Here is a 14,941-nt window from a genome sequence, read left to right as displayed (position 1 = left end):
CGGTATTTCAACGACATACGATATGTAAACAATACGTTGGCCATTTTGGATTCTAAATAAATACCCAGCAAAATGTTCGATGCCAAAGATGACATTCAATCATGGGTGCAAGTGATCTAGCATGTCATGAATTTTATATGAGCGTGGACCCCAAAAGATGACGTTCTTTTCTGGATCCTAAGCATGTCATTTTAACCAATGGGTTGACATGTCATTTCCACCAATGCATGCTTTGACATGTCATTTTAACCAATGCTTTGGCATGTCATTTTCACCAACCCCTTGGCATGAAATTTTCATGTCTTGTTTGGAAAATGGAAATGCTGTATTGAAATATGGTTTTCATGAAAAACAAAACTCTTTATTAATTCAAACGAATTCATGAAATAGCTACAATAAATTTATCAGTTTAGTTTTTCAAAAGTTTACATCCAAAATTGCAATGTAATCACCACCGCTGCAACGCAAAAGATTACTTCCTCCGTTCTCCGCAACTGATATTCTTTCATCTTACAAAAGGTTTTTTCAATTATCTTCCCATCACCAGTTCAGATTTCAACATGGACTCCAAATGTACTCCTTTAAGTATTTTTATTTCGTTAATTACTATTATTTTATAATTTTGTTATTTTATAACAACATTTTGGTAATTTATACTCTTTTGTTTAGTGACGGAAATATGTAGGGATCTACAACCCGGCTTGCTTTAGGGATCTCTAAGAACAAAATGTAACGAACGGGGAGGAGAGACTTTTTATGGAAAATACCATTTATGCTTAATTTATTTTTAATTGTTTCTTTCCAAAAGTAGTTTCTTCTTTATTTTCAGATTCTTGTTCCTTTTCGTTTCGGACTTTTTTTTCAAATTCCAAGAAGCGAGATTTGATTGATTTCATTCTATGTCAGATTTAGAACAGACAAGGGAACTTTTAAAATAGCAATGTGTGCAGTCCGATTCTATTTTTAGCTCGATGGTTGGGACTTCATATAATACCAATTGTTTAGAAGTTTTAGTTGTTTGATATGCAGGAAATGTAAGACAACATCACGACGACAGTTCTAACAACTTTGGTTTGTTCCAGAAACTGCAAGAATCTACTTATTTTTACTACGATAACAACTTTTCCTTTATGTTATCGGAAAAAATAGTAAAAATTAGTAGATTTTTGCAGTACTGGAACATACCAAAATGAAAATAAACAGGTGTGTAAATAAAAACACAAACATCATCTCTATTGGATCGATGGAATGGGTACAAATGCTGATGAAAAGATCGGATCTTTCACGACTTCCTTTGAACCAATGCAAAATATGACATGAAATCATGTCATCGCAAAGGACCCCTTCCGTCAAATTTTGCTGGGTATGGGTGACACATCTACGATAGTATCGATTTTATCGATAGTTTGAAACGAAAATATCGAAAAAATCGAATGGGGCCGATATCGATAGTTTGCCAGCTCTATATAGTCCCCACATAAGACCCCTTATAAAGTACGCGTCATTTTAATATATTTTGAATATATTAGACCCATTTGAACAAAGAATCGGCTGTAACTTTGTATTTTGTGTTTCCAGAGGCTAAGAAACATTTCTACCATAAAATGTTTATATAGGTCCACGTGTTGATATAGCCCCCATAATACAATATCTCCCGATTTTCATTATCACACCGATATGGCTGAAATTTGGTATTTAGTCTTCTTTTGGCGTATAAAACTTTCCCCCAGAAATTTGTAGGTATAGGTCCACGCCATCATATAGTCCCCATAGAACGGTACCTTCCGAATTTCGGTATTTTGAAGGTTGTGGCCACATTAATCCACCGAAATGACTGAAATTTGCGGTGGAGGGTATAAAAAGTTCGGGCCGACCGAACTTAACGCTTTTCTTACTTGTTAATAATAAAAAACTCCTCCATAACCTACAGCCCTATAGCAACCCTTTTGAAAACTGTCGAGATTTTAGATATTCGATGAGAGCGTTTTGTCTAGGCATTACTAACTTCTTGCATATATATTTATGACATTTAAATAATGGCATTTATCGTCCTAATTGATTGAAGATACATATTCATTTATATTTACTTGTATTTCATTTGTATATGGGGATTTCTGAGTGAAATCGGATACTTTTTCAAGATGAGGTTTTTGATTTCCTTTATTTTGTGCTGCGGTGATGCTGCTCATTAGCAAAACATTTTAGTATATTTTCAGATTTTTTTGGACTATCGGTTCCAGAGATACGCGCCTTGAAAAAGTCAAATTCTGTAAAAACTACATGCAAAGAAATACTCATAACTTCTTTAATATTGGTCCAATTTGTAAAACTCTTTTTTTGTATGTTTTGTTGTTTTATCAGCTGTTAAATAAAAAATAGCAAAAAAATTTGCACAGTGGGCTTGGATGCTATTTTCGCGATTTAATATTTAAAATCAATTTTTAAAGATGTTCGACCCCTTCGATTTTCTTTAATTTTTTTTTGTATTAAACTACGTTCAATTATAAAACTTTTAAGTCATATGTGGTAATGGGATTCGGACGATTACTATTTTTTCTGAATTTTTTAAAATTTTTCAATTCAATTTTTATACCCTACACCACTATGTGGAAAGGGTATTATAAGTTTGTTTTGGGAAAAATTCATGTAACACCGCGAAATATTCGTCGGAGACCCCCAATGTGGTATACCAATCTTCATATCTCGGCGAGATAAAGCGATTTTGAGATGTGTGTCCGTCCGTCCGTCCGTCCGTGTGTCCGTCTGTCCATTATAAATTGTAATCAAACTCCAGGCCGCAATTATGGACCGATCGTCACGAAATTTGGTATGGAGGTCGGTTTCGCATCAGAATAGATCGATATTTTATTTGGTGATGATCGTGAAATATATAGCGGGTGAAATGGACCAAAAACATAATTTTTATCCGATTTTGTAGCTGCTCTGTAGGTCGCAATAATAGTCCGATCGCCTCGAAATTTTAAATAAGGTAAGAGTATATGACAAAGAAGAAGTTTGCAATTTGAGATGGGGATCAGATAATATTTAGAGGGTTAAATGGACCACAACTTTTGTTTGAAAATTGTGAACATTTTTAATAAACAGCTTATATCTTTGTTTTTGAAAGACACATTCCCCACTCGTTAGTTATATTTGGAAGACGATGTCTTGACCATTCAATTGATGTCAATTATGTTGATGTACGTGATCAGATAACAGAGTTACAGCCTAATATATCCAGTTTTTTGTTTGAAGTGTAATCATAAACCCGCTAGAGGTCGCAATTATAGCTCAATAGTCACGAAGTTTTGGCCGAGCTAAGAGTTTAGGTAGAAGAAATTGCCTATAATTTTGCATGATGATCTGATATTATTTAGCGGGTGACATAGACCATTACTTTTAGATGAGAAGTATACAAATTTTATTTTTGGTCGATATTTTAATTCCTGGAGGGCATATACCGGCAAAGTAGCCTACATATGAAATAATAGCTACTGACCTTTCCCCTGCCTTATATATAATGGGTTTTGTGTAGAGAACCACAATTTTCTCCCATGCTACAAATTGTCTCTATTATGACAGAGAAATTTTCAGTTCAGTTATCAAATTGGAGTTTTTATACAAATATTGCAACATGGGGTCGCCCCGCCACCTGTTTTATACCTCAGGATTTAGGGTAAAATGGATACAAGCAAAATACGACCAAAGATGTGTCTCATCGAAATATTTGTTTTAGACCCCAAATATGTTTGGACGAAATTCGTTTCAGACAATTTGGAGTCTATTTAGCCTTGTCCGTTCATATGTCACTCTCAATGTCTAGCTGGCTGGTGCACACGACAACTCTCGAACGAATCTACCGATTAGAACCCAATGTTACACTTCGTAATATTTTGCCCAAACTTTGTTTAAGTTCGAATCTCACCTCTCCCAAAAAAGTTCAAAATTGTTTTCGAAACATTGTGCGAACGATAACTGGCGAAGTGAGCAATCGATTTGCTCTAAACTTTCCATATATTATCATTCCTTCCAGATATAGATCGGATATCGTTTTTTCCAACAGATTGTACTTGCGCCGCAAATCCGCAAGATAACTCTCAAGGGGATTTTCTGATAGGTCGAAACATTACACATCGTTTTATTTCATCCAGTCATGTATCAGGTTGAAATATGGACTATATCGGTCCCTCCTTCGAGTACTTCCCACACAAAATTTGGGAAGAGTGCAGTTTGAGGATCCGTATCGGATCTATTTGATTTTTTTTTGAAGAAGGTTTTTTTCACGTTCCCTATTCTGGTCCCTTTTCCGGGGTAAGACATACTTTCTGAGATAATAGTCCAGAAGTTCCAAAAACCCCTGCTGGATCCAACTAAAATTACAAATCTGAAAAAAATAATTCACAAACTTTTCCAAAACGCAGAAGTTAGCTTACTAAAATTGATTTGGTGTAGCCCCATATTACGATACCTACAGATTCCATATATTTTGAAGCAAACTCGCGTTACAAAATAAATATATTTTCATACAGCAGAGACTGATGGTATATCACCGTTAGCGCAGCTGACTTATATTATCTTATTTGGTGAGTAATTGAATATGAATAATTTTTTTGGTTTATAAATTTGTTTGCATGCAAAATTTTTGAATTTCTATTCGTTGTTAGTTATCTCTACCGGTATAAAATACAAAGATGTCAATATTACAAGATAGGAAAAGTCAATTGTTAAAAATTAACTGTAGAGGGAGTTAACCTCTGTTGCTACGACATCATAGCAACATTCTGTTAAATGAAAACTGTTACTCATTGGAATATTGACAAGAAAAACATTAAAACTCAAATTTTAAGGCGTTGACTTTTGTTTTTTTATTAAATAAAAAATAAGAAATAGTGAAGAAATAAATTTCAGCCACAAAACACAACGTTAATGTTTTCTGCCGCGAGAAATGGGAATCAAAAACTATTGACATTGCTGTTATCATTTCCAATGAGTTGTGTAGCCATCTGAAACCAAAATGTGAAACTATTATCATATGTTTTTGGAAAATGCATTTGTTCGGGTCTTTATTACTTTACGTCTTTGTAAAATATATTTTTGATATCAATGAACTATTTTCGAAGCATATGTAATGTACAAGAATTTTCCAATTTTCGAATATTTTTTAGAAATGTATAATTTATATATTTTTCTACAAACATCCCAGTAAAAACAAGGGAGGCTGCTCTTATATCAATGGATTCATATTAAGTTATTGATATGTGACCTAGTTTTTATCGCCGAGTCCTAAGTTGCCACTTTCGTTTTTCATGACTGAAATACTCAGGAAATATCGCCAACATTACTAAGGGGTATTTTGCCACCGTTGACAATTTGATATGAATAGCACCCGGACATTCAGCGTGCAAGCCGGTTGCACAAAGCTAATTCATACAGGTGTGGTGTAGGGTATCACATGGTCGGCCCCGTCCGACTATAGCCTTTGCTTACTTGTTCCTTTATAACTTTGTGCAAAATTTATTAATTTATTAAAAAAAATTAATTTTTAAACATTTGTTTTGATTTTATATTTATGAATTTATCTCAGACATCTTAAAAACAGCGTCATTTTTCGATTTTGAAAATGCATCAGCGAAAATTCCATTAAAGCCCACTGTGCATTTTTTTTCTATTTTTATGATAAATATATAATATATAATGATAAATAAGTACTCTTAGCTTAAAAAATACAGGAAATACAAATTTTGGACAAAGGTATAAAGGAAAATTTGTACTGACAAATTTTAAAAAATTCAGAAAAAATAGTAATCGTCCGAATCCCATTACGTAGTTTAATACAAAAAAATTTAAAGAAAATCGAAGGGGTCGAACATCTTTAAAAATTGATTTTAAATATTAAATCGCGAAAATAGCATCCAAGCCCACTGTGCAAATTTTTTTGCTATTTTTTATTAAACAGCTGATAAAACAACGAAACATACAAAAAAAGATTTTTTCAAATTGGACCAATATTAAAGAAGTTATGAGTATTTTTTGCATGTAGTTTTTACAGAATTTGACTTTTTCAAGGCGCGGTATCTCTGGAACCGTTAGTCCAAAAAATCTGAAAATATACTAAAATGTTTTGCTAATGAGCAGCATTACCGCAGAGAAAAATAAAGGAAATCAAAAACCTCATCTTGAAAAAGTGTCCGATTTCACTCAGAAATCCCCATATATTCCACAAAAATTAAACTTAATATTTTTAATACCTTATTAACCAAACAAATGTAAGTGTACCCTAGCAACACTTTCTTTCTAAAGGTACATTATATGTACTCTACGTGGTTTTTTAATGTACGCGCTGATGTACGCAACCTTTTCGGTTGGGTACGTGGTTGTTACATTAAGATGGAGGTTGCGTACCAAACATGTGTGTTTGACGAACTTTTCGAATCTCGTTGGGTACACGTACACAAACACTAAAATGGATTTTTTATGTTTGTGTAAGTGTACATAAACTTTATAATTTTTTTTAGTGTTTGTGTACATGTACGTTACCTTATGATAAGGTACTGTTTGTTTCCGAACACTGGTTTGTTGTCAAATGTTATTAACAGAACTCTGAATGGCCAACTGTATAAACTGTGCTACAAATATTTATGAAGTTTCGAGCTGGTACAATTTATTTTTGTAGTCAATATATTGATGCTCTTTTTTGTTTTTTATTTATTTATATTTTTTTTTTATAAAAAAGACAGTTTGAGTTGACACTCGGATATAAATAGGATAAACCTGAACTATCTGATTGAAATTCATTCTTAAGGTTGTTAATTATAGGTAAAATATATGCCAAAAATAGAAAAAAAACCTCTAGCTTGGCATGATTCCGTTGCCACCAAATTATTATGAACTTTTTTACTTATAAGCACAATGCATGAATCTTAACTAAATACTTAAGTATCATGAAAAATATATTTCAAAACCCGGGTAACTAAAAGTTAAAAGTGACCATTAAACTACTAGGAGGACCTTCTTGGCATTAAGTTTTAATGTGAAAAATATATTTTTAATGCCACCAAATTGCTTTATTTTACGTTTTCAAATCCATCCAATAGTAAAAGTAAGCATGTTATAATAGCCCAAAGACTAATATTTGATATTTTATAAAATATTGTTTAAAATTATTAGCATGAAAAAGGACCCAAAATGGATATGGGCCGCCTATCGGCCCAAAATTAAAAATTATTTTTTATTCGGCCCAAATTTGGGCCGAAATGAACAAAACGGCAACACTGTCCGTAATATGTCCATATTTACATTAGGCGATTTTCCTTGCGGCAATTGTCAGTTTGTAGGTGAGAGAGGGTGTTGAAAGGTAGAGGGTTACCATATGCCTCACCTCTCTCTCCATCAGCCTGCGAAAGTTTCGGCACCTTAATGGGTTAAATTTTATTATTATTTTTCCTCTATTTTTATTCAAAAAAAAAGGCAATTACAAATGTATTTCATTATACGGTGAAGATAAGTCAATGGAAATGTTTAATTGGCTTTGCAAACAAAATTATTTGCTCACATTTTAAAATGCCAAGATAAGATTTGGTAAGAGCAGCAGAAACACACCAAAAGAATGATGGCCATCTCAGCTGATTAGTTCTAAAGAAAATTTTGGTGAGTGTGAATTAGAATACCAAAAATGGGTGATATTATAGATGTTGATGTCTTAGTTTATGGTTCAGCCATAGTGGATTTCATTTGGTAAGGAGTCCCCTTTGGACATTTTGTCGTTGCTCCACTAACAAACAACTTCATCAAAGTTATGTAGATCGTTTACCAAAAGAAGGTGAAACAATACGCGGTCATAAATTTGAGAATGGATTTGGTGGCAAGGGAGCAAACCAGTGTGTTGCAGCGGCTCGTTTGGGTTCGAAATGTGCCTTAATAGCTAAATTGGGCAATGATTCTTGGGGTGAGAAATATCTGGAGAACTTACAAAAGGAAGGTGTTAATACTCAACACGTGAAAATATGTCAAGAACAAAATACTGGGATTGCCCAAATTGCAGTCTCAAAGGAAGGAGAAAATAACATAATAATTGTGACGGGAGCAAATGATAGCCTTAATATTATTGACGTAAATGAAGGCCAACAACTCTTTGATTCGGCTAAAGTACTTTTGTGTCAATTGGAGACATCGCTTGAGGGGACATTAGAAGCCCTTAAACGATTCAAGGGAATTTCTGTACTTAATGCAGCTCCAGCCATGGCAAATACACCCAAAGAGTTGCTGCAGGCTGCAAAGATATTATGTGTTAACGAAACCGAGGCTGCCCTAATGACACAGAACGAAGAAATAAAAACATTGGAGTAAGTACATGCTATTTCATTTAAAATACTCCATGAGATAACCTGTTACTCTTCCCACAATAGACAAGCCAAACTGGCGACAAAAAAATTAATGGACATTGGTGCAAATACTGTCATCATAACTTTAGGCGCTCAAGGAGCTGTATATTCGGAAAAAATGGATAAGGAAAAGTTCTATCATGTTCCCGGACAAAAGGTTGAAAAAGTCATTGATACTACAGGAGCGGGTGACGCATTCCTGGGTGCTTTAGCTTACCATATGGCAAAATATCCGGAAAAGGCATTACATCAACATATTGGTTATGCCAATTTGCAAGCTTCCTATTCTGTCCAGTTTCCCGGTACCCAGTCTAGTTTTCCAAACGCCCAAAGTGTACCAAGCCCATTGGAAGAATTTTCCTATCAATCAATTTAATAACAATGCCATATAATTTGTAAACACAAACTAGAAAAAATAATTTCTTATATACAAAAAAACCTTAAAATTTATTTGTTATTGTTAACTCATTTTTAAATATTGAAGTCCATTATTTTTGTTAGCTTATTATTTTTTGCCTGATTTCTTAATACCGCCTCCAACCAGGGGACCTTTTTGAGCTGCTTTCTGTTTAGCAGCCTCCAAAGCCTTTTGTGCCTCCTTTTGTTTCTGTTTGAAAGCCAAGTCGTTCTCGTCCATATCTTTGGATTCTTTTTTGGGTGCCTTCAATGGCTTTTTCTTGCCTCCTTCACGACCAGACATTTTTCTTGGTGAAAATTAAGACTAAAACAACAATAGAAAAAAAAAATCACAGATTTCAATTCAATATTTTCTAGAAAATTTTACACGTTTTTTCGTTAAATATAGACAACACAACCTACCCAATCACACGCACAGTCGACTTAACTCTAAGGAAAAATTGTATTGAGAAAATTGAGATGCAGTGCTGGAAAATTTAGTACATTATACAATTTTTTAGTGGAATCTATGGTATCGACGCACGACAAATGGAAAATTTTGGAAGCATGAACTATGGTTGGCATCCCCAGCAAAATAAGATGAATCCGATTTGAGCTGTCAAAATTCATATTTGTCATTTGTGGGTCGATTCGTATTGCGACGCGAGTCGTGTCGCGTTGCCAGTTGCAATTTTTCCATTACGTATGGCAAAAGTCGCCCGACGACGTCAAATTCTGTCGCCATAAAGTTCATTTTCCGGGGACAACAAATTAGCTGTCGCCGTGCATTTTTACAAACCAACCCAGCAAAAATCATAACTCCAGTTGCACAATTTCCAACATTTTTTGCTGGTATCTTTTTCTATGAATTCACTTATGCATTTTACAAGAGAGCGCGCAGCTAGGATGCCCTCCATCTTGCTTCCACAGCTAGTATGCACTCCATTTTCGATCCAAATCACAGCTTTTGATGTAGTGTTTTGGATTGAATTTAAAGGCACTCCTCGGATTGCATTTTTAATCAGTCTAAAGATGCAATTAAAATGCAAGCCATTGCGAAATATCCCAAAATAAACAAAATGTATTTATTATTTGTGTAAAACAAGAACACAAAGAACTTTATTATATAAACACAAATTAAAAAAAGTTTACTTCCTCCGTTCTCGATTTAATCCAAGCGCATCTAATTTTCTTTCATCATCCTAATGTTTTTTATGTTGCCTTCCCATCACTAGTTCAGCTTTCGACATGGACTCCACTCCATTAAAAATTTTCGTCTCGTGATTTACCGCAAAAATGTTCGCAACTGAAGTTGTTATTTCTTTATTTTATAACAAATTCTTCGAAATGTATACATTCTTGTTTATCTTTTGAAGAAATGTGTAGGGATCAAACAACTGTTTTTTTCTGTAGGGATCTCTACAGCAACTGCTTATAAAATGTATCGAACGGAGTGCATTTTTCATAACTCTGTTGGACTACATCGAAAGATGTTGTGAAATCATAACTCCAATTGCACAACTTCCAAAATTTTTTGCTGGGAATAAAAACGAAAAATTGAAACGTAAGTAACATTTTCATTTATTTTAAGTGAATTTATTTGATATACGTTTTTTGGTGTTTCAGTACATACATTGGTAAAAATTACTACAAAACTGCAAATTGAAATGTTGCTTGAAAAAATGGAAGATCACCAAAACGTAGCTCGTGGAGTCAGACTTTTTGGCGAAACTAAAGCCACTTTTGATGAGGCTTGGAAGGATGTTGGGGAGCAATTAAGGGGTCGATTATGGATAGCAACCCAACTCCAGTTGCGTTGCCGACAGCTAATTTCAAAATAGAACATTCCGTTTCTGCATTGAAATTCATACTTTTTTACAATTAAATTTATATCTGAAGGTTCAAAACACTGATGTTGAATGGATTTGATAAAAATGTCTGTCATTTCACTCATTTTAATTGTATGATTTTCTCATCTGGCAACGCAACTACAGTTGAATTGCAATCCATAATCGACCCCTAAATAGTTGTGTGCTTTCACCAGATGAATGGCACAGAGGTGGACCATCACAAGAAATATCTTTGTCGTCGATGGAGAAAGCGGTAGCAGACTTAATGTCAGAACATAATCAATCTTCGCTTGCTTGCTTCCCAAATGTCAAATTATAAAGGAATGTCAGAGTCTCCTAAAGGAGAACGCAGGCGGATTAGCAAAGAGGCCAGAAAGTCAATACTTCCTGAGATATAGGCTCCGAAAGTTCAAAAAATCCCTTGGTTTCGACGATAAGTTTAGTTTAAATCGAAATTCTTTCATATATAGCAGGCTTTCGGCCGTGGATTTAAGGCTTTCTCCTATGGATATGAACAAATCTCGGCTAACGCGAAGAAAATTTTCCTTTAAATCGAAATTTTTTATCATCGATCCGAATCCAGTCCATATATTCAACTTATACCAGACTTACTGCACATTAATATGGTTTCAAATACTGCAGGTGCGATCTACGGAATTGAAGAGACATTTGATGATAATAAGAGTGCAATTGGACAATCTGCTGAGGTAGAAAATGAAAAACCTCAAAATTAAGTAGAAATTGACAACGTACTTGACAACAAAACGATTTTCCTCTTCTGTTAATTTGGAAACAATCCAAGGTTTACACAGTTTTTTCTCTATTAACTTCAGAGCTTCACTTAATACCTTTGACAATGTAGGCTGAGCCATCCCGAGGTTAAAGTCATTGTCATGGGATTTTTGAAAGCTTCATTCTGCAAAAAATCTTAAAGCAGCACACACTTCAAGGAGTGGCTGTATTGCTGTTGTTCTTGGGGGTTTTTTAAGTAATTTTTAATGCCTCTACTATATAAATAACAGTGTCTTTTGGAAGCCTAAAATTGGTTTTAACCCAAAAAAATTAACAATTTTTTTGATGAATGTTGGAAACCAAACTTACTCACAGTACTGATGGCAATTGTAAAGTATTCGATTTATCTCTTAAGAAGTGTCATCTGATAGATGCTACGTTAACTATATTTTCTTCACTATCATCAAAAAATAGTTCCACTGAGCTTATCATTTTAGAAAACTATAGCTCTGTTCCAGAACTAAAAAGTTTTTACAATTTTTACCACTTTTACACATTTTGCGTTCCCGTAACAAAATTTATATGAAATTCGTTTACGACTTTTACAACTTTTACGACTTTCACCACTTTATAAAGTACGGGAACAGGCCATATAACTTTTGTGTACAACTTGCTCTGATATTAGGTCTGTACGATAACCCAAAAGTTTGTGCAAATTTGCACAAACTTTTACAAAATGCTGTTCGATAACAAACTTGCAAAGTACAAGAGAGAGAATTTGGAGACAATTGTGAGAGAATATTGGAGAGTTTGTTTACAAGTTTTTGCAAGGAAAATTTTTCTTGTAAGAATTTGCAAGTTTGATCAGCTGATTTAAATTCGAATGTTTTGTGGCGGACTTCTTGGCAAAAACATAAACAAACGTTTGGCTATTAAAATAAATAAATACATATAAAAAGGGAAAAAATTATTAAATAAATTATGGAAAACGATAATGTAAGTAAAATAACTTATTTTGTAGTTTGTGGTGACTATTTTTTAAAGGTATCAAATCCCAGCAAAAAGCGGTGCATCAATGGAGTAGGAGAAACACAATGTAGACGGGCCAGGTATTTCAAACGATATCAATAAATATTTATGCCAAACATCGCACTGCGTTCCAGTATGTTTTATATTTGTGCATTGGAAAGGGAATTATAAGGGCCTCGTCACATAAGAGGCAGAAATGATTTCAGCCTTCCTTATGTACCCAGGCCAGGACCACAACGAACAGCATCAGTATACATTTCCCAAGGATCCCAAATGTTGAACTTTTGTGGCGGAGGTACTCTAATGGACCGATATGGGCCCTTTTAGAAGTTAAACGAAATTTGGACAAAATATTAGGAGATCAAAAGTGTGGACCAAATTGGTTGCCCCGTTTAAGAGATATTGTGCGTACCATTTTAGTGACATTTTTTTTAAATATTGGTGGACCGGTATTGCCCATCTTCGAACTAAAAACTAAATTTGGACAAAATATGACGAAGGCCAAATTTTAGATCAAATCGGTTGATCAGTTCGAGAGTTGTCGTGCTCTCCAACCACTACGTATGGTGCCATAGAGGTTTTTACAACTTTCGGGCTGTTTTCTCAAGAAGTATGGACTTGCCCCTAAAAAAAATATTACCATCGTAATTGAGGCAGCGAATGCAAGTTGCTTCAAAAAATATCAACGCGATTCGAGATCAGGTCTTAAAGTGAACTTATCCGAAATTTTGTGTTGGAGGTACCCGAAGGAGTGGACAAATATGGTTCATATTCGAACCTGAAGTTGGGGAAGGTACCTGAAGGAAATGGAAAATAAACAAGTAAGAAAGTATCAGTCAGCTGAGCCGACAGAGATATACCCTCAGCCACGTACCCGAAGAAAAAAAGTTAACACAATACATACTTCTGTAGGTTTTTTAGCTGTTGGGAAAATTTTCCAGGATGGAAAGTGCCGCAAAAAACTACATGTTGCAACAAAATTCAGAATGATCCAAGACGAGTGCATTTTTTTCAAACTTTAGGGTAGTATATATTCGGACCCAATACAAATCTGTAGGAAATAGTTTTTTTCTTTATTAGTCTATGGATATTTTCCTTACAGACTATATAATTAAAAATGTATCTAATTTTCTGAATTTAAATATATTACAATTTTACTTTTCAATTTACAAAGTTTGAGCTAAATCGATTTCTCTCTTAAAGGGTTATTTTACACATTAGCCAGTTTAGGTGGTGCCGGTAGGATTTTCTGGACCTTTTTGGGTCATTATCTCAGGAAGTATGGACTTGCCCACGAAAAAAATACAACGTAACAGGGGTCGCAAGTGCAACCTGCTGCATCACAAATTAATAAGATCAGAGAGGAGTTAAACTATCCTTTTTTCAAATTTTGTGTGGGATGTACCCAAATGAGTGGACCGATATAGTCCATATTAGAACCCGATCTATGCCTGAAAGTAATACTACCAATAGCAAAGTTTAACTCAATTCGGTTACTCCCTCCTAGAGTTATCATGCCCACAATCTTGGCGAAACATTTTGAACCTTTGTGGGGGAGGTAGCGGAAGGAGTGGACCGAATGGTCTATCTTCGAACTTAAACTAAGTTTGGACAAAATATTGAAAGACCCAAAATTTGAACCAAATATGTTGATCCGTTCGAGAGTTATCGTGCGCTCCAACTACGACACATGGTATTATATGGGTTGTTTGCAGTTTTTGTGCTGATTTCTGAGGAAGTAAGGACTTGCTCCTGAAAAAAATTATATAATCGTAAAGGGGGGTAGTGAATACAAGTGGCTGCAACAAAAATCAAAGCGATTCGAGAGCAGGCCTTTAACTGCACTTAAGCAAAATTTTGTGTGTGAGGTACCCGAAAGAGTGGACCAATAGGGTCCATATTGGAACCTCATCTATGTCTGGTAGAAATGTCACGATGTGCAAAGTATGGACTAATTCGGTTACTCCCTTCAAGAGTTATCGTGCGGACAATTTTTCCGAACATTTTTGAACTTTTGTGGGGGAGGTACCTGAAGGAGTGTACCGATATGGCCCATCTTCCAACTTAAATCAAATCTGGACAAAATATTTCGATACACAAAATTTGAACCAAATCGATTGATCCGTTCGAGAGTTATCGTGCACATGGACATGTCTGAAACGGATATCGTACAAAATTGTCTGAAACGGATATCGTACAAACATACTTGGGGTCTAAAACCATTATTTCGATGAGGCACATTTTGGTCGTATCAAAGTGTAAATACCCTCTTTAGCCTAAAGGCTTATACCCTCAGCCTCATTGAACTTTTTTCTTTGCTTACCTTTATACTTCGAGCTGACGATTGATGTTTGGGTATAAAAAGTTTCTTGTTGAAGAAGTTATTGAAAAATAACTTCGGTGGAGAATATCCACAAACAAGAAACAAGGGAACTGATGAGATCCAGTGGCGTGGATCGAAACTATAGTATTCCCTGCCTTACCCCTTGGCGAACAATGCCAAATCTTTTCCACTAATAAAATAGTTGTTTTAAAATACTAAAACAACAACAA

The 14,941-nt window shown here is 34.7% G+C and overlaps 2 protein-coding genes across 3 annotated transcripts; one reads left to right on the top strand and one right to left on the bottom strand.

The window, feature by feature from the left end:
- Positions 1 to 7,391: 7,391 nt before the first annotated feature.
- On the top strand, positions 7,392 to 8,833 carry LOC141399658 (ribokinase). The gene is made up of 3 exons (XM_073978792.1): positions 7,392 to 7,734; positions 7,794 to 8,342; positions 8,406 to 8,833. The coding sequence occupies exons 1-3, from the start codon at positions 7,673 to 7,675 to the stop codon at positions 8,755 to 8,757; spliced, it is 963 nt and encodes a 320-aa protein (XP_073834893.1). The 5' UTR covers positions 7,392 to 7,672; the 3' UTR covers positions 8,758 to 8,833.
- Positions 8,801 to 9,315, bottom strand: LOC141399660 (translation machinery-associated protein 7 homolog). 2 transcript variants are annotated; one of them, XM_073978796.1, is made up of 2 exons: positions 9,201 to 9,315; positions 8,801 to 9,102 (listed from the first exon to the last, which is right to left on the bottom strand). In XM_073978796.1, the coding sequence occupies exon 2, from the start codon at positions 9,079 to 9,081 to the stop codon at positions 8,887 to 8,889; it is 195 nt and encodes a 64-aa protein (XP_073834897.1). In that variant the 5' UTR covers positions 9,082 to 9,102; positions 9,201 to 9,315; the 3' UTR covers positions 8,801 to 8,886. The 2 variants fall into 2 exon arrangements, with proteins under 2 accessions (XP_073834897.1, XP_073834898.1); XM_073978797.1 differs by lacking the exon at positions 9,201 to 9,315 and adding an exon at positions 9,166 to 9,187.
- Between the last annotated feature and the right edge of the window lie 5,626 nt (positions 9,316 to 14,941).

The sequence above is a fragment of the Musca autumnalis genome, unplaced genomic scaffold (genome assembly GCF_047663935.1).
Source record: "Musca autumnalis isolate F117 unplaced genomic scaffold, ASM4766393v1 scaffold_3, whole genome shotgun sequence".
Taxonomy (NCBI): domain Eukaryota; kingdom Metazoa; phylum Arthropoda; class Insecta; order Diptera; family Muscidae; genus Musca; species Musca autumnalis.
This window is presented reverse-complemented; position numbering and strand designations above follow the sequence as displayed.

Coding starts and splice junctions, on each gene's coding strand:
- LOC141399658 (XM_073978792.1), top strand. CDS start 7,673: ATGGGTGATATTATAGATGTTGATGTCTTAGTTTATGGTTCAGCCATA. Junction 7,735..7,793: donor GCCATAGTGGATTTCATTTG/GTAAGGAGTCCC, acceptor ACTTCATCAAAG/TTATGTAGATCGTTTACCAA. Junction 8,343..8,405: donor GAAGAAATAAAAACATTGGA/GTAAGTACATGC, acceptor TTCCCACAATAG/ACAAGCCAAACTGGCGACAA.
- LOC141399660 (XM_073978796.1), bottom strand. CDS start 9,081: ATGTCTGGTCGTGAAGGAGGCAAGAAAAAGCCATTGAAGGCACCCAAA.